A 23,508-nucleotide genomic window follows, 5' to 3' on the forward strand; every position below is an offset into this window, starting at 1 on the left:
ATGCCAATGTTTATTTCTCATGATTTGACAGAACAACGCAGGCCAACAGTTACAAGTTCTTTCAATTAAGATGGAGTATTTATTTGGATGACATTCAAATCAATACATTTCATACAGTGCAGCTGGCCGGTGACTAGAAGCATCTTTTTTTTTTTTTATGTTTCTGCAAGGATTTTTGCATTGGTTTTCTTACATCACTGGATATTCGTAAGAGAACATCAGGAAACGTGTGGATCAATGACCTGCCAAATTCTTATCACCTCTAAAATACTTGTGTAGTAATTACAGCACATACTTCAACTCAATATATTTGAGAACAAAATTCATGACGCTATGCTACATAAACAAAACATCAAGCATTATTTACAAACGCACACAATACGGATTTCAATATGAGCAGTTTAACCTCAATCTTCAGACATAGTTAAGGAAGGAGGTAAGAACATCGTTGCCTTTGTAGCAACTTGTTCAAATTACCTTGCTGCTGCTGCTGCTGCTGCTGCTGCTGCAAAAAAAAAGTCACTCTAAAAAAGATAGGTGCTTCTGAGTTTCATATTGCACTCCTGGTTGGATAGAGCACCCCTGGCTCTACATAGCACCATTGCACACCGCCATTCTTTTCCTTCTTCTTCTTCTTCACGCTTTCTCATGACTAGTCCTAGTACGATATAGAACCAGAGAATAGAAGCGCATTTGTAGACGCTTCATTTTTTTAGAGTGATCCTGAGCCTGGCTTTGTCGATCTAACACAAAGGCTGCATTTGTCCTTTTGATCGTATGAAGATATTCTAGTGTCTGATAAAAGTGCTCATGCGGCAGCAGAGGACACCACTGCGTTTTAGGCTGTTGTACCAAACAAATTTAGAATGCACAAATAGGGAACAGAAGGAGCAAAAAAAAACAACAGGAACTGAAAAGATGAGAACTTCCAAAACATTCATGTTGACTCTGTAGTGGGAGAAGCAGTAAGCATAAGCGTAGCAACGTCGGCGCTGAGTCATGTCCGTGCCATTTTATGAATCCCCGGTGAGTTGTTATAGTTCTGCGGGGGCCATAGAAAAAACAAATATGAAGAGCAGGCGCAAAACAGGTCAGCTAGAGCCTTCACAAAGCTCTTACTTACCCTCATGGCGCTAGATAACCAGGGCAGAAATCGGGACACGGTGGTGTAAACGCCGGGCTTCTTGGCCGTGGCGCATCCGATTCCCCAGCTCACCACCCCCAGCAAACGGTACCGGCTGCTTTTGGACAAGCGGTCCTCGGCCATAAAGGGCCCGCCGCTGTCTCCCTGACGCAAAGAATCCAGTTGAGAGATTTGCCACAAAGCAGGCATATCTATCTATCTGATGATGATGATGATGAGTTCCTTTCTAAGCATGCATTAGCCATGGTTCTTTTTTTCTTTTTGCCCACCCACCCACCCACACACTGACCTGGCAGGCATCGGCGCCTCCCTTCTCAAAGCCAGCGCAGAACATGCTGCCCGTGATCTGATTGTAGTAGTAATCGGGCGCGTTACACATGGCGTCGCTGATGACGGGGACGTTCACCTCGTGCAGAACGTCCGTTTGATGACCTGGACGTCATCACAGAGGTGAGGGAGGCAATGTTAACAGCAATGATGGGCTGGCGACTTACCCGAGTCTCCTAAGCTCCCCCAGCCTATGACGGTGCCCATCTGTCCATCTCTCATTCTTTGGCCGTACACCGGCAGGCAAATGGGTTGGATATATTCTACAAACAGCGGAAAAACACACATCGATAGAAAAGAAAACAAACAAACAAACAAACAAACAAACGTGTGCTGAATGAATGATTGAATGAACGGAGGAGGGCAGAGAGAGCTCTGCCTTTTGGCCCTCCTCTGGAAATGCAGTTCTAAAGTGGAACACTAGAGGACGCACACGACCAAGCTGAAATGCTCTTTTGTTTTGGCTCTTGGGAGGAGCGGACTCCTACCGTTGAAGGTGATGGGCTTAGCCAGGGCGAGCACAGCAATGTCGCTGCTGTAATCGTCAATGTTATTGACCACAAAGGGCAGGTAGTTGCCGTGGTAAACGATGCTTTTCACTTCGGCCACGTTGCCATTGGCTGCTTTGTTGTAGATGGAGCCCATCAACACACGCCAGTGACTGATAAAGCCATTGCGCCTAGTGCCGAAGAAAAAAAAGACATTTAGTAGATTGAGTGGCAAGCTTTTTTTTCTTCCTTCTCATATCTGCAGTCTAATTCACGTGTATGCCAATGCACCTCATGCTAAGATATTGTGAACGGCCAATACAATTTACTCGTCCTGCGACCGACCGTTTTTATTTCTAAATAAGACAAGAGACTTGAATTTGAATAATACCGAATAACCTTGCTCAAATTCATTTACCGCAAATGAGCAAAATAGTTCTCAATTGCTCTCAGTACGAGGAAAGGATTTCGTGCCGAGAGAATTGCTTTTTCATTGTGCAAAGTTATCCCAACATCAAATAGTATCTTGACCTTTCGCAGTTCAGTTTACTTTGAAATAGTAAAGCTGTTGAATTGGGACTTGTGCCTGCCTCTTACTTGGGGAAGCAATGAGCCGCAGTGACAATCCAGCGGTCCGAGATGATGGAACCTCCGCACTGATGAACTCCGTCGTACTGCAAGCTGACCTGCCACGGCCACATGCCCTGCCGCGCCTCTACGCCGCCCACGATGCGATCTGCCGCAAAACTCCGCCTTCCGCAGTCTGATGGGATAAGAAGGAATCCATTTCTCAGCGCAGTAGTTGGACCTCGTATACGTTCTCTCTCTTACCTTGGCACAACAATGTGACCACCTCCTTGCTCTCGCAGTCACTGCAACATATGTGGCACGTGTTAAGAGAAGAACAACACACATCATCTGAATTGAAAAGTACAGATCCAATTGATAGGTCAACGTAGTTACCACGGGAACAAAGAGTCTTGAATTTTCTTGCCATAGCGTAGCTCTTCGGGTCGGACGCAGAAGAAGCCGCCGTCGCTGGCGTCTTGCACGGACGTAATGGAGTAATTGACCACGCTGGAAGAGAGGAGCGCCCTTAGTTTTGCACCACAGGCAGGCCTTTTGCAGACGCTCTGGCTCACCTGACGAAGCCCACTTCGGCGCAGCTGACACGAGCCAGAAGCTCGTTGGCCGAGGACGAACACACCTGACGCCACCTCTTCTGAGTCGAGTCCAAGACTCTCAGATGTTGGTCGGCCGAATTCACTTGGACTGTTTGGGATGAAAAGCAAATCTCCTTTTTGCCCTTCGATGCGATCCGTTGATTCTATTCTATCAAATATTGTGCCTTCCCACTCGGTGAGAGCAGTGGTCATTTAACAATGTGCCCGTGCGTGGTCAAAGTGGTTGAAATGTTCTACCGTCGTAGTATCCCGTGTCTTCCTCCACAGAGCAGTACGTGACTACAGAGGAGATAAGAAAAGCCTACGTCAACATTTTGCTTGGTGTCATTTCCACAGTTTGTAATCATATCTGACCTATGACCCAGATTGCTGATCCAATGGCTCCCAAGGTCATCAGCATCACGCACACGCCTATCAGGCGGCAAGGGGTTAACACACAAGTGAGAGAGATGCCCCTGTTCCCTGGGCAGAAATGGGCAGAGATACGGAGGAATCACAACAAATACAGCAATGGCCGCCGCCTTTCGCTGCAAATATCCGTCCGCGATGAACAAGAAGGAATGAGTGATCCAAAAACGACCTTGACATTCTTTTCCTCTTTCTCCCCCTCGGGACAATTACAGCCGAATGGAGAGAGAGAACAAGTCTTTTGTTTGCTCCGCTTCTACCTGAGACGGCGAGCGACGGTGGCTCTCCACTCGCCGGCCTACTTTGGGCTTCTAGATGCACGTGTTAGGTTAAATCATCATCATTTCTTTCCAATTGAAATAGGAAACGTGCCATTCACGTGTCAGCAGCGAAGAGGGCTAAGGTTTTCGAAAAACTCAACGGCAAGAATATTCTTTCCATTGTCATGCACATCATTTGATGCCATTCTTTGAGGATAGAGTAAAGCGTTGGAAATAGATCATTTATCTGGTGTGGGATGTTGAATTGACAAACAGAGGTAAAGCAGCAGCAGCAGCAGCAGCAGTCGGCTTGGAACAAATCTGTTAATAGTTAACAATAGTCAAATGGACTGAGGTCTGCTCACTCTCCAAATGCAGACAACATGCAGCATCTGAATATGAGTGCGTGTGTGTTGTTTACCCATCTTCCCCTCTTTTACAATTTTTTCAGCATACATCTCTGCAGAGCGGTGACAACTATGGACGTCCTCTTCCTGGCGTTCCTCTCAACTCCCTTGATTTCCTACGGCATTAAAAGATGGATGGATGGATAGAGCTGATATGGAAACTGGCTAAGAACTTGTTCCATACATAGTCAAGCAAGTTTTGTAACAATGTACAGACAGTCAGTCAGGACAGACAGTCGGGCAGGCTGGGATAATATTATCGCTGACGACATATGCAGATTATTTGGAAGGACAAAAAGGCAAAGCCTTCACGAAAGCTTAGCGCTTGGTAACTATTTGTAAATGACAATCCATCTTTCAAGTAGGCTCACCTTGTCTCCTCCTAAAAGCAGGTGTACTGGCAGCTCCCTTCAGAATTCAACTGCAATTTGCCTTAGTCCAGTGGTATATCATACTAATAAACCAGTCCCAGTATGCAAAGCTTTTGCCCCCCTTTGGCTTTTCCTTCACAGGTTACTGACCTGACTTCCACAGCGCTGAAAACCTCAGCTTTTTCTTCTTCTTTTCTGGCAGCTTGCGTCAGCTAGCAATAGAAAGTGCCACACCATCAGAAAGAGCAGATTGAACGAAAAAGGAATTCCGATGACTTTACTCCAAGTTGCGTCCTTCCAAAGTGCTGGTTGCAGAAGTTGAGTGAGGGGCAAAAAGAGGAGGGGCGTGCGTGCGTGCGGGGGGGGCAGGCGGGCGGGCGGGCGGGCGTGACGTAGTCATTAAGCGCACAAGACAATTTGTATACAATGTAACCTAAACAAATGAGTTTTAAAACGGATTCGGTTTTCGTGTGAATAAAACATGGCAAATTGGTTCTTGTAATAGTCAGATAAAAGTCTTTTTCTTGGTGATAATGTCATGAAAATGAATTCAATTGTTCATTGACCTAGTCATAATAACAACTATATGATCATTATTATTTTACTATGAATAATATCATTTGTATGCCACTAAAATGTGGATGTTCATTTGTACGGCGGGCGGTAGAGGCGCTCGACCTGCTCGCCAGCCAGCCAGCCAGCCAGCCAGCCAGCCATCCAGCCAGCCAGCCAGCCAGCCAGCCAGCCAGCCAGCCAGCCAGCCAGCCCATTGCAGGCGGGCCACATGTAGACAAAGTCGTCTGTCTCCACACCTATGGACAATTGACATTGAGCAATCAAGCTAGCATACATAAAGCAGAGTAACCATAGGAAAGCCGCACAGTAGCCACTGTGACCTCTGCACTGTGCTAACCAGTAGAGCAGGCCCAAAAAGTCAATAGAGAAAGCTGTGTGAACTGTGAACGCCCCAGCCACCTCTCCGAGGAATCACGTGACCAAGCAAGGAACAATCAGAGGCTGCAAATGTCAGGGGTCGTCCTTTGCAAAATGTTCACCCACAATTTGAGGGATTTTCCCTGTTCGCTACGCAAAAGTACAGGCGGACATTTACATTTACCTTTTGATTGCGGAAAAAAATCACATTTCCGTTCAAGTGCTATTAATAGCAGCGGCTGTATTGTGTATTTATCAAAGTTCAGACGTTATGTCCGGAAAGATCCAATTAAACAAGCAGCGAGAGAGAGTAGGCAGGCAGGCAGGCCGGCAGGGAGGGAGGGAGGGAGGCAGCCACGCAGCCAGCCAGGCAGGCTCTTCTTGTTGATGGAAATTCTCAAGTTGTGATAAGGCAGGAAAGGATGGAAACCAGAAGGACAGTGACTCCCAAAAACAGGCACACTTGTTTACAAAATGCTTTTGGACATCCAGACTTCATTTTCATGATTCCTTTTTCACCTCCTCTATGACATTTCAATTGGATTTCACAAAAGCTTTCTGACATTTCAATTTGAATTCAAAATTTCTGACTTGATGAAATAGGATGATCACTTTCAATCACTTAAGTCACAAGCTTTTTTAGGATTCTTGTATCCATCCATTCAACTTGTGAATTTCTCTCCTTTTATGTCCATAGCAGCCAGAGGTGCTGCACGGTCACGCATGAAGATCATTTTGCTCATCGTAGATGTCTTCTTGTTGTTGCAAGATATAGCAGAAGTCGTCCGACGGAATTTTTGGGGCCAATGTGCATGTGTCCAACCACCTCAAGGGGGCAGCATAGCTATTTGTTGCAATGTATGAATTAGAGGTCTTGCAGGAATGACAGAGCCTGAGCAGAATTGGGGTCACCATATGCAAGTCAAAAAAAAACAGGAAGTCTTCTGAGGAGTGATAATGGCTGTCTAATTAGCCACTTGCATGTTTTTCTTGGCCGTGTGTGCAAAATCCCCCCCAAAAAAACATCTCAATCACAGCCACTTGAAGCCAGCTCAACCTGTTTGTTTGCTTTCTTTCTTTTCTTTCTTTCTTCTTCCTTTCTTTCTCCGCTGCACAAATGTTTCATCTGAATGCGGACTTTGTTCTCACGCTCAAGAAGACGAAAGATGATCAATTTGTTTGATGAGCTCTAATTTATTATTTTTGGTTTCCAAAGCGGCGTCGGTATCATTGTTTAAGAGCTGGAAAGATTGGATTGGAGGTCAGTTATGTTTGATTACTATTCCTTCATTTCCTGATATAGAACACAAATGTGTTGTAGGAGTTGAAGCTGGAAAATTGAAAAGCTCCATTTCAAATCAGGAACTTTTTTTGTATCCTTCGTCGGATTTCTGAGCCGGCCGCTCAAACAATGAAAGTTCCCAAATCATTCGTCTTTGTTTGATTCTCTGAAGAATCTTTTCCCAATTGCCTTACCTGAAGAAGTAACATTTGAATGAAGGCCTTCTTTTCCCATTTGCGCCATTGAAGATCATTGCGTGACAGGACTGAATAATATTCTCGCTTGTTAACGTTGTTATGAAGTGAGCAGCATTTGAACAGCTTGAGGATGAGGAAGAACATGATCCTGTTGCTGCTGACCTTGATCCACATCCCTCAACCCTCATCAGGTATGTGCTGATCTTGAACAGGTACTTTTTCCACACAGTAGCTTTAAAGATGATTTTCCGCGTTTTATTGAATTTTCTGAAGCCTTAACGTTGGAGTACCCCTTGCAGCACAAAATGCGAGCAGCGTATCCCCCGACACGGCAGCGGAGATTTTGATCCGACCGGAGGACGTCTCTGTGTTTTTGGGGGATCCCGCCGTGTTCACCTGCGCTGTGCCCGAAACATCTCCCGCCGTCACTTTCAACTTATCCGGGGCTCACGGAAATTACAGCCTCACCTGCCCCGGTGGCCGTGTGGAAGATATCCCCCAGGTCAGAAAACAGAAGAATTGAAATTGACCACAACTGTCATTCAGACGTCTTCTCCGTATGTCCTTAGGCTCTTTATGGAAGTTGTCTGATAAAAAAGGGACAATCGCTGGCTGTGTGGACCTTCAAAGGAACCTCAAAGTCAGACAACAACACCAGACTTGTTTGTCAGCTGCCAAATGATTTGGACCGCTCCACTGCCACTCTACGTATTTACGGTGAGGATCACCACTCCATCCATCCATCCATCCATCCATCCATCCATCCATCCATCCATCCATCCATCCATCCATCCATCCATCCATCCATCCATCCATCCAAATGTGGAATGTGTTTCTTCAGATAATGGCAGTTACTTGGCAATCCTCATTGGCTGCGCTATCGGGGCCTTCTTTGGTATCATCCTGGTATTTGCTTTGTTGTACGTATTTCTGCAAAGATCCGGGGGCTTCCGCAAATGTTTCCGTAAGTAGTAGAGGCATTGATATGGTGAGCAATTTGAAGGGATTCAAGTTGTGATGTTTTTTTTTTTTTTGATTACCTGCAGGGGGCAAAGAAGATGAAGAGGATATACTCTCAATTATAGCCAAAGATGTTGAAAAGAAAAAGGAGAAGGATTGATAACAGAACCTTCAAAAGAGTCAATCGGGCTTGAAACCGATCATCTGCCGATATCAACTGGAAAAAAAAAGACTTACGAAAATATCCCCAAAATAGAAATATATGAATAAACAAAAGAAAAATCTGCCCATTTTTTTGTTTTCTGAGGTTTTATTGAGTGCCTCTTAGAAGTTGAAATGAATGTTACAGAGATGTTTACGTAGAACAAATGATTAAGCCTAAAAAATGACCAATTCCATTTGTGTTGTGACACCTGTTGTGTCAGCGCACATCGGCGGGAGGGAGAGAGAGAGAGAAAGAATTCTTGTGTTGCTTCAGCTGCTTCCTTAAAACCTCTTTGTGTGTCTGGCATCTAGTAGAAGAATGAGAGTTGAGTGGTTGGTTTGTGTGTTACCTAGGATTGGCCAGTGTTGATTGACACTTGTCAGATAGCTAGTGTTTAGAGACAAACACAGCAAATGGCACCAGAACAGCACAACTGGCTGTAGCCCTTGACTTTCTAAAAGCCACCCTTGCGTACTTTGAACATGATGAAATCTATGGCCGCTCTCACTATCAAACAGTCTTGCGGGACTGACTCCGTTTGTACGAAAAGAATTGAAATCATTTCATGCAGTCAGGAGAGGGCACCCTTCACACCCCAGACATCATGAATGATCATATGGCCATACAATACAGATGTATTGAGAGCCATATTCAACATCACATGCTTTCAGTAGCTAGTTGACAATGTTTATGGGAAAACATTTTGTCGGCCTGCCTCCATTCTAGGTGCTACCAAGTCACCCCCGCATGTCACACGTTCACGCTCATACGCACATGCATTCACATACACCACGGTGGTTTATACTCCAAACAAAGAGGAGGAGCAGGTGAAACAAAAACAGGTAGGACCGAAAAGAAAGACTTCTGTCCAGGCTGCCGCCGCCGAGCAACGTCCGCACGCCGTTTGCTCAGGTAAGCATTATGGGGAGGGATCAGCTTTCTTTTCGAGTTTTCTTGCAAGTTCATGAATATTAAAATGATATCAAGAAGAATAAATGTTTGAAACGAAGAGTAAGTATTGGTGTTGTTGCAATCTTTGAGATTTGAAAGTCAAACATCTGCGTGGCCTTCACCAATGTCACTCTAGCTGATAGTCACGGTGACCGGGAGGTCATGATGCCAAATATTCTTTCGACTATCCTTCCATTTTGGCTTGGACTAACTCCAAGAGATGCACGTTGCAGATCAGAACAGAAAAAAAACAAATGCTTTGGCTCATTTTCAAATGGATTTTTGGAAGTTCACCTTGCTTCTGCTTCATTACTTTGCAAGGTCAAAGGTGAGTTTCAAAATAGAACATTTCTGTCACACTACAAAAAGGTTGAAAACGTCTACTCGTTAATAGAAATGGAAAATGACACAACATTAGATGGACTTATTTTGTTTAATAAGGTTTGATGACGCAAGACCTTTGCTTTTGGCTCTGTGTGTGTGTGTGTATTTAAGAAGGGTTTTATGAAAGTTGATTGGAAACTTTGCTGTTTATTCTCCAAACATGCAAAGTGCATCCCTGCTGACGAGATTGTGCCCTTTCACACCCCAAGGACGTGCCTCCTAAAGAGTGTGCGCGCATGTCCAAAGCAAGGGCAAGGGCAAGGGCAAAGTCATGAGAAGCAAATAACCTGTCCTATTCAATTTCACTCTGATGTTTTCTTTGACCTCTCTCTTTTCTGTCCAAACAGAGTTGAAGATGGGACGTTTCACACTGCTAGCAGTGATAGCAGGTAGCATGCAAAATAAATCCACAGTATTCTTCAAGTAGAGCATTTCATTCTTGTCATGACACCTTTTCTTTCTTTCATACTAATCATGAATAAATACAATAAATAATCAAGAAAGGCTTCAGTTACTCCGCAAGTAAGGTATTGTCTGTTTTGTCTTCTGGTAGTACTCTTCAGTCTCTTCGCTGAAACTGAAGCAGGTAAGGCGAAAACGTTGGCCCCCTTCGTCTGCCTCGGTTGGCGGGTGGAGAAACGTAACCTTGCTGTTTTCTGTCTCTCCTGTTTGCTGTGTAGGTGCCTTTGTTTATAGTAAGTACACACGTCTTCAATTTCATCCATTGAAAGGGCTCATTGTGTATTTCGAAAACAAACAGATTTATTCTGGCCAAAAGAAATGGCTGCTCTTATACGTATAACATGCTCGAATGCAAAATGGATTTCATATTTGATCAAGTTGATCCATTTCTTGATCAAGTGAATCCCTTCGATGTGTAAAATGCTGTTGTTTTTTGGACAGACTACGAAAGGCTTCGAATTGCGGGTCTGATCTGTTCGGGCTTTTTATTCTTCGGAGGACTTGCTGTTATACTGTGTAAGTGGCGCGCACTCAAAGGGAAATTCAAGTTGCATTATTCACAACATCAGATCCTAATTTTGGGAGCTTTCAGACATAACTGACATGCATGAAACAGATGATGAGCGCACAATCATCTGTGACCTCCTTTAACCAAATGACCTTGGCTTTCTTTCACAGACAACAAGTGCTCCAGAGGCTCCAAGTAAGATTATTTAGCTCTGTTTATTTTAAAGCGCCCCCACTATTTGCAAACAGCCTCCAGCAGTCCGTTTGTCTGTTTTTTTTCTTTTCTTTTTTTTCTTGGTTTTCCACCATGCTAAATAGCTAACTGCTGCATTCCCTCCCTCCCTCCCAGGAAAGACAAAGATGACAGCAGTGAAATCTGAGATGGAACCTGCCAAACTGGTTTTCTTGTGGGACAAGAACCGACAGGAGAGCGAGGGATTGGAGGAAACGCGCCACCTCAGGTTGATCCGCAAATTTCAGGGTGGGGAAGAAGAAGAAGAAGAAGAAAAAAAATGCTCTCGCATTGTTTGTCTAAGGTTCTTTCATAAGATCTGAGTAAGCGCAAATATATTGCAAATGCAAAATGTTATGTAATAACACTTGCGCAAGCATTATTGCATGAATGAATAACATGTTTTAGGAGCTTGGTCAAACATTTCAAGAAGAGAAATGAAATAAAAAGATAGAATGTTGGATACAGTACAACATGGAAGCCTTGTAACTAATGTCAATGCGGAGAGCTTGATGTGGAGTGAATCAACCAACTCGACATGTTCGCGCTCGTTGGTTGAGTAAACATTGAAGCCAGCGAGCGAGCCAGCGAGCCAGCAGCGAGTGGGCGAGTGGGCGAGTGAGCGAGCGAGCGAGCGAGCGAGCGAGCGAGCGAGCGAGCGAGCGAGCGAGCGAGCCTCCCCCCCTCCCTCCAGCTTGCTCGACCTGACCCAGAATCAGCCCGGTTCGTCAGAACATCCCCCCCTCAGCTGCTTGTTGCGACATAGAAACCGATTTGGGATCGGAACGCGAGTCTTTGGAACTTCCCATTTGCAAACTCCTGCCAACCTGTGGACGGAGCGAGCGAGACAGCCGGCCAGCCAGCCAGCCAGCCAGCCAGCGAGCGTTTGGGCGGACGCTGACGCACAAGAATCCACGGTCGATTGTTCCATCGTCTTCGACACACAAACTTTTTGAAGATCCCCTGCCGTCGAGGGTAAGTTAAACGAAGCGTTTTCAAGTGTTGTTTTTTTTTTTTAATCTCCTCCTCCTTCAGGATATGTATGTGCTCCATTTTCGGAGCATCTTTCAACTCAGTTGTCCTCGCAAACGAATACGTTCTTAAGACTTTTCATATTTTTTCCGTGGAGGGAGGGACAATGGCTGATCAAAAAACAAAAAAAGAAGAGTGACAGTGTCATTCCCTGTAAAAAGCATTGCGCATTATTATTTGATTTAACAGGCATTACTGCGTGCGCGTGTGAAAAAGGCCAGCTGATAAACGCACTGCTTGCTCCACCGCTGATAGATAACTTTGACTTCTGTGGACTTCGACAAATATACGTGCCCATTCTGGAGAAGTCATATCATCACGGTAGGTAGGTAGGTAGGTAGGTAGGTCATGTCATCAAATATAAGAAAGGATCAAATGTTGCTATTTGATGCGAATGGAAAGAATCGTATTGAGTTGAGTGACGTATAGTTTATTAGCGGGTGATTGACCTCCCAACCCCAAGTTATGCTTTCAAAATGTCATTTTGAATTCATTCATATTCTCTCAATTCATTTGCTGATTTTCAAATGTAATTTACTAAAGTGGTTTTAGGAATGATTTGAGCTACTCGTAATTGAACAGTTCAGATGTTGGAGGATTTTCCGTTTCATTTATAAACCATAACATCAATAAAATGCGTGCTTGCTGCTGCTAACCCCCGCCCGCCTCCTGCCTCGGGTCATCTGGGCTGGGCTGGGCTGGGCTGGGCTGGGCTGGGCTGGGCTGGGCTGGGCTGGGCTGGGCTGGGCTGGGCTGGGCTGGGCTGGGCTGGGCCGGGCTGGGCCGGGCGCGGCCGGGCGCTTCAGAAAATGGAAATGTGTGTTGCAAATAAAGCAGAAAAAAAACTCATAGGACAACTCTGTAGATTAGATACATTTGCTCTTTCCAAAAAGGATGGTTAGAAATGGCGTTCCAGATGCAAAATGCAAAGTTGACATCTGAAGGAAATTGCAGTCCTGCTGCTGATACGTATCATGGTACTCATCACACGAAGACACAATATTATGCTGGCTAGCGACCGTGAGCTTCACGGGCTTGACTTCTGATGAGACCTTTGATCGACCACTTTTTGGAATATTGTTGGTTGAATGTGGTGAGACAGGTTAAAGCTGGTATTAAACTTTAGGCGGCACTAGCGTTGTTTTGCCCTCAACGGCTTTGGTCAATCGCTGCCTGCCTGCCTGCCGTAAATTGGCCATTTTTACTGTCATATCAGTGGCTTGGCCTTGAATAGTGTATTTTAGCATCTACGTTACGGCTTCCGTGTCTGGCTTGCGCGTGAACCCGCTCCCAATCTTCATTAGGGTCCGTTCAAAGTGGCAAACATTGGCCAGACGTTTGCCACTAGTTTTCTTGTCACGAGGAAAACCGGCGACAAACGTCTTTGCGACCCTGAACAAAAAAAAAAATCAATATCCACAACCCACGCAAACGTTGGCCAGCCAGCCAGACAGACAGCTTGATCTATCTTTCCTTTCCCAGACCAGACCAGACGAGAGGAGACAGACTCTCCTTTCTTCTGTCCTTGTATGACTGGAGACAGAAAGAAAGAAAGAAAGAAAGAATAAGCGGCCATCTTCATGCTCTGACTCTTAACATCATTTTTGGAAACAATTGCAACTTTTTCTTCCTGATCCAAATATACCTGTTTCAACGTTGGGAAAATGTTTTCTGGAGGCTGGCTGGTCGTCAATGACAAGAGAATGTGACTCACTGCCTGAGTATGTATCACTCCCTTTTCCCCTTTTCCCCCTTTCCTTTCCTGACAGTGTCACTCCTTCCTTTCACAAGCGCTCCCTCTCTTAATTCCTTCAGGATGAAACTTTTCACTTTGTCATGATGCTGTATAGTTGAAGTATACTAGCGTGTGTTTCTCAGGCTTGGAATCCAGTGCTGCCAATGTAGGAAGAAAACATGCCCCACAACAACAGCTGGCATTGTACAGGAACACACGCACGCACGCACGCACCGTGCACAGGAACAATGACCATATAGTACATCTATATCTCCGGTTCTAGCAAAACTCTGGGATGGGAGCGGCCGTGCTGAAGACTGTGTACATGAGCTCTGGCTTCCCGCAGTCTCCACCTTGAACTAACATTTCAATTCCACAAGAGGAGTGGCGATGGCGGCGACGGCGGCGTCAATTCTGCTCCGCCCGTATGCACTTTGTTTGTCCTTGTATCTGGAATCACACACCCAAGTTAGCCTGTTAGTTTTCTCACCTTCAGTTTGCCCCCCCCCGGTCTTCTCATCTTCTCGCTCGCTCCCTGCCCTTCTCTCTCCTCTTTCAGTCTTCACACCATGATCCTCCCTTTGTGTCTCCTGAGGTTAAGCGTCCTCTTGTGGTCGTTGGCCGGTTTCCCGTGCGGCACATTCTCACTGGCTCCTTCTGGGTTGCTGTGGAGAAGCAGCAAGAGTGAAGAAGCACTTTGCCCTGCTCTTCCTCTTTCCTGCCAGTCTACCTAGCTTTTTGTCTTGCGTATCTTAGTTTCCACTCTGAGCTCCGTTTGTTGGTGCACTCTCCAGATGATTGGCTCAGCACATTATGATAGAAGTGAATGTGCGTATGTCAACAGGCCCAGGTGTGTTTGCTCTTGAGCTCTCAGCGGAAAGGTGTACATGTGGAAAATCACTGCAGCCACGCAGAAGATGTTTTGCTGCGTCGTCACGGTTACGTAGACGCTCCCAAATGCTTTGGGATCTAATTATACGCCGCTGGTAAAAGAAATTCCATACCTACCTATTTGATATGAGGACGTTAGAAAATAGGATTACCATTGGGACCAGAAGGAGCTTGGAAGGTTTAGTGCACGGTAACAATGTTGTCATGGATTTTTCTGAAAGCCAATTTGTAAAAACAGCATCTCTTAGGTAGGGGACACATGCAGGATTCTTTGCAAAAATATGACGGAATGCTTCCAAGGTGCCAGATGATGTTTCTGCATTTATTTCAACAATTGCACAAAAGTCTTGGCTTTGGGAGTCAGCTCGAATTGGCACCGTTGTTAGCGGAGCTCATATATTCAGCAGAAAAACACAAACAATTTGAGTAGCAGGAGTGCAGTAGCTCCAAATGATCATACCATTGTCAAGTTGGCAATATCAAACAGCCAATTTGATGTTTTCACATGAGAACTAGGCCCAATGGTTGTTGTTGTTGTTGTTGTTGCTGTCGAATTTACTCAATTCCATTTCGTCAAGTGGTTGCAACAAATAAAACCATCATGCACGTATTAATCACCGTTAGTTGATATCCATTTCTGTCTTACAGGTTAGCAAGCGAGAAGATGTCAAAGATCTGTGCTTTGGTGTTGCTGACAAGTGAGTCCAATTCATTACATTCTATGTCATTCAAGATGATCCACAACAATTAAGTCTGAACAATTCTAACTCTGGAAGTAGTCGAATCTTCAATATGAAAGAACATGCAATCCGGGTTGGCGAGTCAAGCACTGCCGCCCTCTGCTGGCCATTCTCTGCATGTGAATGGTCAAGAAAAAAAACATGTACGCGGAATTATTTTCAAGCTCCAGCGCCCCCGCGACCCTTGTGAAGCTAAGCGGTTAGAAAATGCTTGCACGGATGGACATTATGGTCCATTTTAGGCTCCAGTAAAGTCATCATCAAATTCTTGACTTATATAAAAGCACTACCAAATGTTGTTTTGTTGTTGTTGTTGACAGAAAAGAGATTTAAATAAGTAAAACCACACAATGATCATGACTATCTCTATTTTAATGACTCTTATGTTTGTGTTTTTGCTGCTATTTGAAAAATAATCATGATGTGCTTCTCCCATCTTTTCCAGCCATCTCGCTGGTGATTGCTGAAGAACAGAAGCGTAAGGATGCATGACTGCTCGTCTATTTTTTTTTGCCCCCCCAAAAAAAAATCTTGACACCATCATTGGTTAGGACCTGAAACTAGGTCATAGTGTACACTCATTTCAGATTGTGTTGACTTTCGTGTTCCTGCTGAAGGTTCTAGGACTGTCACAAAATCAACTCTCGCCTCTTCTCGTTCACTGAATGAATCCAAATTCGCAGGCTTCCATTTCTTTGTTCGGTCCTCTGGCCTTCAGCATTTGCACAAATCTCTTGTCCTAACATTCCTGGACCTTTTCTGACATGATTTCCTTGACCTGATGCTTTGTTTTGTGTCTTCCAGCTGAGGATGACCCATTTACCTTTGGTAAATACTCTTATTCTACCTGTTTGATCATATGACCTGCTTTTGTATCATCTTATGAAAATCATGCTCCCCCCCACAGACTACCACAGACTGCGTGTTGGAGGGCTGATTCTTGCAGCGGTCCTTTGTCTTATTGGCATTACCATCCTGTTCAGTAAGATGCAAACACGCACACACACACACACACACACAGTTCCCTTTCCAGACGAGAACCATCAAAAGAAAAGAAAAAAAAAAATAACAATCATGAACTGCCGTATCACATCTTAGCTCCGCTTTTCTCTCGGCACAGGTGGCCACTGCAGGTGCAAGTTCAAGCAAGACAAAAGGTAAGAAGATGACAGTTAAACGTGCGATTGGTCTTGTCTCACTTATGCTCTTCTCTCTACAGGAAGAGGACAGGAAGCAACGCTCAGGCAATGCTAAATGACCAAGGTGACGTCAACTCACCGAGCAGACGTGGCAAATGCTGCCCAAGTCGCATTCACAAAAAGAAAAAAAAAAAACTGGAAGCAGCTGTTGATATATTGACCATTTGATCACCATCCTGCCAAAGTCTAAACTTAGAATTGACTCCATTCAATTGTCCATCCTGAATGGACTCCAAAAAGAAAAAAAAAAACAACCCTTGATTTTGTTGTGTTTTTGCGCCGGTGTACCAGCAAGACAAAAACAAAGCAGGTGAAATTCAAATAGCCGAAACGTTGGTCACCGAGCAACCCGTGCCAGAATCTTTTGTTATCTTGCGTTTGAGACGGGAGGAAAAACACAATAAAGCCATGCTGGTCAAAAAATGGCATCTGCTCTGCGGGAAGGGAAAGGTCATCTAGAATAACATTTCAATGGGCCCTTTGGTCCCATTTATCTGCAGGTCATGCTTGTGATTGCTAGAGGTTCACGAGAACACGTCGACTTCCCCGAAAAAAGCAGCGGCGGCGGCGGCGGCGGCGGCAGCGGCGGCAGCGGCAGCGGCGGCAGCCTATTTGAGGCAACGTTAGGAAAACCAACAGGAAGTCGTCAGACGTTGGCTTGTTGTGATAACAGTTGCTCTGTAGCCAGCTCTTCCCGACACACACTTAAGTGCATTTGAAAACTCACACTTTTTTTTTTTACTTTGTCAGAATTATTCATCACTTTGGGTTCAAAGCTTGAATTTCTTAAAGTTGAAGTGACCTGTTACAAAATCCAACGACCAAAACATTTTCTTATATATACATAAGTCGTGTCAATGTATCTCACTACTCTGTATTGTGTGTTCAAGAAAAACTGTAGAGCTAAATATTAGCTATGCTATTAGCAGCAGCCTAACGCGTCTTTCATATATCCATGCCAAATCCATCAAATGATAATGATCCATTTCGAGTGGTATCAATAATTGCTGATACTAATTCTTTTAACCTTCCAAATGAGCTTCTTTGAGCAATGCCGTTGATGTCACCGTCACCATTCAGAAACAGTTTGTGTCATGTCCCAATTAAAGAATTGTTGAAATAAATACGCAAGGCACTAAATTTTGTGGATTTCGAGCGTGCGTGACTGAACTGAAGTGACTGCGGTGCGTTCAAAGCATTTTTGTGAACTACAGATAAATTTGCTGCGCCGATGAGATGGATGCTTTTATTTTGAAAGTCTTGTGAGGAACCTGTGGCGTTTTGTCCCTCAAGCTGACACCGCTCTGCAAAGACGAGCCAGGCCAGCCAGCCAGCCAGCGCCCGCCCGCCCGCCCGCCAACCCTCTTCATTTCTTCAAACATCATCACTAGGCCAAAGTGAGGTTAACTTGGTAAACGTAGCAAAATACGGAGCTTGGATCTTATCGGCGTCTCTCCTTTCCGAAAGCAGACCATTATGGACCCCGGCGGACCTCCGAAGGAATGGCCGAATGAGAAGTCGTCCATGGGCCAGGCGCCCCCTCCGCCTTACCAGGACAATCCGTACCCAGGATACAACCAGCCTGGGCCAGGATACGCCCAGCCTGGGTACCCTCAGCCTGGGCCGGGGTACCCCCAGCCTGGGCCGGGGTACCCCCAGCCTGGGCCAGGGTACCCCCAGCCTGGAGCAGGCGGTTATCCACAGGCTCCGGTGAGTCCCCCCCCCCCCTGTAAACCTGTTTGTGAACTTATGTTCCAACTTATGTTCGTTTATTTGGATCGAATAAAAAGTCTTGTGTTTTTTTTTTTGAAAAGCAATCAAATCGTATTTAAGTATCTTAAAGTCTTGTTTTTCTTTTGGAAAACAATCCAACATTTTGCTGAATGCTGGCTGGCCGGCCGGCTGGCTGTCAAAGTCAATCTGCGACCTTGTCAAAAAGAGAAACATTCTGCCATATTTCTGCGATTGTATTGAATGTTCCCTCCCGTTCTTCATGTCAAGTTTGGACCTCAGTTTGCGGACTGAAATTCAGAAATTCTGACTGCTGTGATTGTGAAATCCTCCTATTTCATTGGAAGTGGACTCGAATGTTGTCATGATGGTTCTTCCAGGAGTCCGGCTATCCGCCATATGTCGGCGGCGGCCCTGCGTACGGTCAGCAGCAGCCGTACGTGGCGGCGGGTCAAGCGTACCCGCCCCAGCCGGGGACGGTCACCGTTCAGCCCACGGTGTTCGTGACGCGCGGACCCCTGGAGAACCCCGTCAACGACCACCTGTGCTACTCCATCTTCACGCTCATCTGCTGCTGCCTGCCTCTTGGAATTGCCGCCCTCATCTACTCCATTAATGTACGTGAGTAGTTCAAGTCATTGGTGGCTGGGGCAGGCCTTCTGTCTGTCTGTCTGTCCGTCCGTCTGTCCGTCTGTCCGTCTGTGTGTGTGGGCTGGCATTTGAGGGTTTTTCTTCTGAAAATGCAGTTCAAGAAAAACACATCATTGGATCAACTTTCTTTTTTAGTTTGTAACAGTAACAATTTGAAGTGCATCAATTCGCCTGAAAGGGAAAGAAGATGAAATCCTTCTTTAAACGCAAATCATTTTTGGCATATGATACTGACTGATCACTAATAATAAGAATCAGTTGATCAGCAACTGCCAGAGCCAATGAGTACAATGAGCCCGTTTTGCAGCAGCAGCAGCAGCAGCACAGGTTTGAAGGGTGCGTGCCACTGCCACTCCCAGCTCCTGTTCAATGTTTAACTAGCAGCCATCCACCGACCGGACCTGCGACAGCAGAGATGCTATGATGTTGCAAAAGCAAGAAGGGTGCCCGCCCATAGAAACACTGCACAGCAAGAAAAATTCACGGCAGGAAATGAAGCCTGGCTTCCTGTTTTGTTTTGTTTTTTTTCTCTACCTAGCGTGTCTGCAGCCCTGCAAGCAGGCGTGCAGGAAACCATTGTCATGTGTATTGTTTCCTGCCGTGGTTAGTCACCTTATCTTGTCATACGTGGGATGTATTGCCAGAAAAATTCATGTTTTCAGCATATTGGAATTTCCCCATGTCAAGCAATAGCTTGTCTTTTCACATGAAAATCTCAGCCAGTTGCGTTCCCACTTCTGCTGCAGCAGCTGTAGAAAGCATAAACACACTTGAGCGGGTGTCGATGATGCAGACGTATTTGAGAAGCGGACTCAGACGGCACGAAACGTGGTGGTTGTGGTGGCGGTCAGATAAACAACACGCCCATTCGTCCAATTGGCAAATGGCAAGACTAAAAAAAGGCTCATTGCATTCAGCCACCCTCCAATCTGCTCGCTCCAATAGCTTCTTTCTTGCCATCGCTCCATTTTGGAGGTCTCGTGCAATGCCATCCTGCTGACCTTGGTTGGCAGGGGCCCCGAGTCAGGAAAACATCAAGAAGTGGCATCTCATTCAAGGTTTTGCCTCATTTTCCCTCATACAAACAAGCTCCAGACTGTAGAAAGCGGCCTGTTTTACATCTGCTGCTTTTCAAAGCCATACAGCCATAATTACGTACCTCCTGAAGTAAGCTTGGATGGGCTCCAGCATTCCACCCACCGACCCTGGCGAGGGAGGGAGGGAGGGAGGGAGGGAAGGAGGGGGCGCGTTGCGCAAGTCATGCACTTCCAGGAACACATTAGGGAAATACTGTCAAGTAAATGGACGTCATTGCTTTCTGCAATACCACATGATTAATATTATACAGTAGTAGGGAAAAACAAGAAAAATAGAAAGCAGTTCAACTGCTAAGAAAAATCTGTCCCATATTTGTGTTTGTGAGGAGAAGCCAGCTGTTTGTGCTGCTGCACTTTCTTTCAGCAGCTTGCTGGACTTTCAGCAGCTTTTCGTTTCTTTTCTTTCTTTTCTAAATAGGCTGGGCTTGCTTTCGTAACGACTAGTCTCGTCCTATTTTGGATATCTTAAAGTCCAATTCCCCCCTCGCTCAAGCTCACTGGGGCTGCTACATCTCCACCGATCCTTGGCAGCGTTCAGACTTTTGCTGGCGCCAATTTATGTAAACAGTCTCATTTCTTCATTCACCGCACGGCTCACGTTGAACTCTCTCTCTCTCTCTCTCTCGCTCGTCCGTCCGCCCTTCCGTCGATGAACTCGATCGGATATTATTCCCGGCTAATGTTTTTGCTATCGTTAGCATATTCCATGCCAAAGTTCTTTTCTTCACATTTTCTATGCTTCAGAACAAGACATGATTCAAGTTTGCCGACGTATGCGTACTTCAACTCATCATTGCACATTTGATCTGTCAGGATTTTGTGTCAGGAAATTTGGGTCCTGTGACTTTGTCATCAAACACTTCTTTGTTCCCTAAATGATCAGCCTGCTCTCATAGTTGAGCAAGTCAGGAGCCCAGACAATATCAGCCACTGTTTGTTCTCTCTGGCTGAAAATAGGACTCGACGGTATTTCCCGTTGTCATCAAGTGCCCTCGGGCTGCCAACGAGGGACTAGTGCTTACGAGATGGACCAAACTAACACAAAGGTCCATGTGCTTTTAAGATACAATGTCCATTGACTAGACTAGACTTCAGCAGTTATTGCGTCGGGTGATTCTTTTTTTCTTTCTCTTTTTGCTTCCGCAATGTTGACAACCCCGATTTGGATGCAAATGAGCAACATGGCGTGGATTGGCCGGTAAAAGTCGACTTCCACCCCACAAGGGCGCTCAAAATAGGGCCCTGAGTCTTTTCAGATTCAAGTTGAAAAACGGCTGCACGACAACCTTTTGGACAAATCAAGCATTGTGCTTTCAATAGTGGTGACTGACAATAGTGGTGACAATAGTGGTGAGCTTATGCACACAATCTGCAAACATGTGCTCATCTAGCTCTGAGATCCCCTGCCACACCCTTTCCCCACTTCCCACGAAGCAAAACCTACACCAATGTAACCAAGTGGAATTTGAATCAGCATTTTGGCTCCGTGTCCAAATTCACAGGAATATTGGCTATTTCCGTTGTGAGACGTGCACAAGCATTATAAGGAGGAAGGAGTGTCCTAACGTTATTGGGTCAAACGCAGTTGGCCGGCCTTGTTTTTCTTCACCGTCGTAAAGTGTAACATGATCCCCCTATGCTCTGCTGAGAGGGAATTTCAAGCGTTTAAGTCCTCCTCCACCACCACCAAAACAAGGGCGGGCACGGCACGGGAGGGAGGGCCGGGCCCATACATCACGTTGTTTGGTGGGAGCAACATTTGATCTCATCCGGTCTTTCTGTTAAAGGTACATTCTCCAAACATCTCCTGCGAAACCTTGCTGTATGTTTTTTCACAATGCAAACGGGCACGTCTAATTGAGCCAAAATACAAATGAAATTGAAGCACAAACGGCAACCGTGAGTGACACTGAGCGCTGATTTCTTTTCTTTTCTTGTCTTGCTATCCAAGAAGTGGCCCGCTGAAGCCTGCCTCCCTTCAAACACTTTGCCTTGTGCTATCAATATTCAAGTACAGCCTGCTTGTTATTGCTTTTGGAATGATGTCAAAGGGAGGTATTTAGCAGCCAATCACGAGCCACATACTTGAACCGTTTTCTTCTTATTCGTGTATCTGACTTTTTTTCTTTTCTTTTTTTTTACACCAGACCCGAGAAGCAAACCACAGCGGGAATCGGCAAGCGGCCGAGCGCTCCAGTCGGACGGCCAGGACCCTGAACCACGTGTCCCTGGGACTCGGCATCGGAGGCATCGTCCTCTTGATTATCTACATTGTGGTCATTTCCAGCGTGATGTAAATGCTCAACGACCATTTGATCTATTTTGCATTTTTGCAACTTGACTAAATTCAAGTTATTGCTACCAATATTTCCGCCAGGTGGATTGTGAAATCTTTACAAGCCAGCTTCATTGGTGTTTAGTACATGCATGATAATGACCTCCACTCCAAATATCTTGTTTTCAGAATTGGCAATTCTCCCTGAGAGATATTAATCACTTCGATGAATCGGGGACTCAAAAGAAAAAGAAAAAAAAAAATCAGTGTCTTGCAACTCCCCCACCTAGTGTCATAGAAATCACTTAGTAGTTTTTTGTGTGCAGATAAATGTCGGTGGGGGTTTGGGCTTCAAAAGGGATCACAAGTGGTCTTCCTTCCCCTGTAAAATGAATGTCAAGGATGACTTCTTCGCCCTGTTTATGACTTGTATGATCTGGGCTTAGTGGTTTGCCTTTGATGCCTTCAAACTTGATTGTTGTTCCCCCTACCGCATATGCCAGTGTCAAAAAATATACTTTTACACGATTATTATTGTAGCTTTCTTCGACCGTGCTTTTGAATGTAACCTGTGATAACTAACCTTCAGAAATGTATACGTTTCCATCGCGTCATGAAAACTAACCAAAGAATTTGCTGGAGGAGAGGTGTCATCATCTCCTTCTCCAAAAGCTGCCATAATGAAGTGATTTTTTTTTTTTAAATGAAGCCAAATAGCAGGTTGGCCATAGCCAATCCGTGGTGATGGTTACGAGCCGGTTGTTGTTAATTGCAATTTGTCCTTGCAAAGTCTTTATGTTCTTCTCTCATGTAAAGCTGAAAAAACATAGTATGTATACTTTGTAACAAACTTCTTTATAAATAAAGTTCCAAATCATTTGAAAGTACACTTTGCTTTTGACTCATTTGACTAGCGGACAATTTGATTTGATCTATCTTTTTTCAACACAATACAACCATTAATGGCAGTATTTATTTGACATTGTGACAAAGTGGGTCAATATTTGTCAAGTTAGCAACCGATTTCGCTCATTGGCACGGAACAAGAATAAATGATCTCTGACATAATACAGTTGAGTAAATACCAAAGTCCCCTGTAAATCATTCAACTAGCATGTCGTCAATCCAACCCTGTGGAATGATCGTGAGAGGAACATTGCCAGCTCGGTGAGTGCAGTGCAGAAAAGCACAATACTACAGTGCAGTACACTGTATATGGTGACAACGTCTAACTTGATTGCTTTCGGCAGTGACATGAACATTTCGGATTTTTCTTTATTTGAAACAATTTCCTTGGCAGCTTTAATGATACACTCTCCTACTTTTAACACTTCATTTAACATCAATTATGACAAACTGTCAAAGGACCGAAACAGTAATAGAATACTCAACGAATGAGCATTAGCGTCCTCTGCGGGACACATGTTATACTACACCCACCCCACTTAACACTTC

The 23,508-nt window shown here is 45.0% G+C and overlaps 5 protein-coding genes across 9 annotated transcripts; 4 read left to right on the plus strand and 1 right to left on the minus strand.

The window, feature by feature from the left end:
- Positions 1 to 49: 49 nt before the first annotated feature.
- Positions 50 to 4,890, minus strand: hpn (hepsin). 2 transcript variants are annotated; one of them, XM_085919427.1, is made up of 13 exons: positions 4,590 to 4,890; positions 4,233 to 4,334; positions 3,498 to 3,605; positions 3,381 to 3,422; positions 3,102 to 3,231; positions 2,923 to 3,036; positions 2,791 to 2,831; positions 2,557 to 2,722; positions 1,960 to 2,150; positions 1,639 to 1,734; positions 1,434 to 1,576; positions 1,124 to 1,288; positions 50 to 1,042 (listed from the first exon to the last, which is right to left on the minus strand). In XM_085919427.1, exons 2-13 carry the CDS (start codon positions 4,267 to 4,269, stop codon positions 998 to 1,000), a joined length of 1,278 nt encoding a protein of 425 aa, XP_085775553.1. In that variant the 5' UTR covers positions 4,270 to 4,334; positions 4,590 to 4,890; the 3' UTR covers positions 50 to 997. The 2 variants fall into 2 exon arrangements, with proteins under 2 accessions (XP_085775553.1, XP_085775554.1); XM_085919428.1 differs by having other exon boundaries at positions 4,740 to 4,886.
- A 1,711-nt stretch (positions 4,891 to 6,601) lies between these two features.
- LOC147051515 (uncharacterized) lies at positions 6,602 to 8,251 on the plus strand. The gene is made up of 6 exons (XM_085918775.1): positions 6,602 to 6,783; positions 7,107 to 7,192; positions 7,301 to 7,503; positions 7,571 to 7,718; positions 7,843 to 7,965; positions 8,048 to 8,251. The coding sequence occupies exons 2-6, from the start codon at positions 7,132 to 7,134 to the stop codon at positions 8,119 to 8,121; spliced, it is 609 nt and encodes a 202-aa protein (XP_085774901.1). The 5' UTR covers positions 6,602 to 6,783; positions 7,107 to 7,131; the 3' UTR covers positions 8,122 to 8,251.
- Positions 8,252 to 8,770: 519 nt separating this feature from the next.
- LOC147051516 (uncharacterized) lies at positions 8,771 to 11,175 on the plus strand. Its single transcript, XM_085918246.1, has 8 exons — positions 8,771 to 8,801; positions 8,893 to 9,078; positions 9,849 to 9,890; positions 10,055 to 10,087; positions 10,182 to 10,196; positions 10,405 to 10,479; positions 10,642 to 10,666; positions 10,820 to 11,175. Exons 1-8 carry the CDS (start codon positions 8,771 to 8,773, stop codon positions 10,848 to 10,850), a joined length of 438 nt encoding a protein of 145 aa, XP_085774372.1. The 3' UTR covers positions 10,851 to 11,175.
- A 233-nt stretch (positions 11,176 to 11,408) lies between these two features.
- fxyd3 (FXYD domain containing ion transport regulator 3) lies at positions 11,409 to 17,425 on the plus strand. 3 transcript variants are annotated; one of them, XM_085918628.1, is made up of 8 exons: positions 11,409 to 11,677; positions 15,009 to 15,058; positions 15,546 to 15,578; positions 15,905 to 15,928; positions 16,008 to 16,082; positions 16,221 to 16,257; positions 16,320 to 16,363; positions 16,800 to 17,425. In XM_085918628.1, the coding sequence occupies exons 2-8, from the start codon at positions 15,025 to 15,027 to the stop codon at positions 16,817 to 16,819; spliced, it is 267 nt and encodes an 88-aa protein (XP_085774754.1). In that variant the 5' UTR covers positions 11,409 to 11,677; positions 15,009 to 15,024; the 3' UTR covers positions 16,820 to 17,425. The 3 variants fall into 3 exon arrangements, with proteins under 3 accessions (XP_085774754.1, XP_085774756.1, XP_085774755.1); XM_085918630.1 differs by lacking the exon at positions 11,409 to 11,677 and adding an exon at positions 11,817 to 12,059; XM_085918629.1 differs by lacking the exon at positions 11,409 to 11,677 and adding an exon at positions 11,949 to 12,055.
- Positions 17,426 to 17,574: 149 nt separating this feature from the next.
- LOC147051518 (trafficking regulator of GLUT4 1-like) lies at positions 17,575 to 22,940 on the plus strand. 2 transcript variants are annotated; one of them, XM_085918627.1, is made up of 4 exons: positions 17,575 to 17,696; positions 17,767 to 18,009; positions 18,411 to 18,647; positions 21,926 to 22,940. In XM_085918627.1, exons 2-4 carry the CDS (start codon positions 17,776 to 17,778, stop codon positions 22,073 to 22,075), a joined length of 621 nt encoding a protein of 206 aa, XP_085774753.1. In that variant the 5' UTR covers positions 17,575 to 17,696; positions 17,767 to 17,775; the 3' UTR covers positions 22,076 to 22,940. The 2 variants fall into 2 exon arrangements, with proteins under 2 accessions (XP_085774753.1, XP_085774752.1); XM_085918626.1 differs by having other exon boundaries at positions 17,587 to 17,696; positions 17,770 to 18,009.
- Positions 22,941 to 23,508: the final 568 nt, after the last annotated feature.

The sequence above is a fragment of the Syngnathus leptorhynchus genome, chromosome 8, assembly GCF_054491065.1.
Source record: "Syngnathus leptorhynchus isolate UIUO chromosome 8, UIUO_Slep, whole genome shotgun sequence".
In the NCBI taxonomy this organism is placed as follows: Eukaryota; Metazoa; Chordata; class Actinopteri; order Syngnathiformes; family Syngnathidae; genus Syngnathus; species Syngnathus leptorhynchus.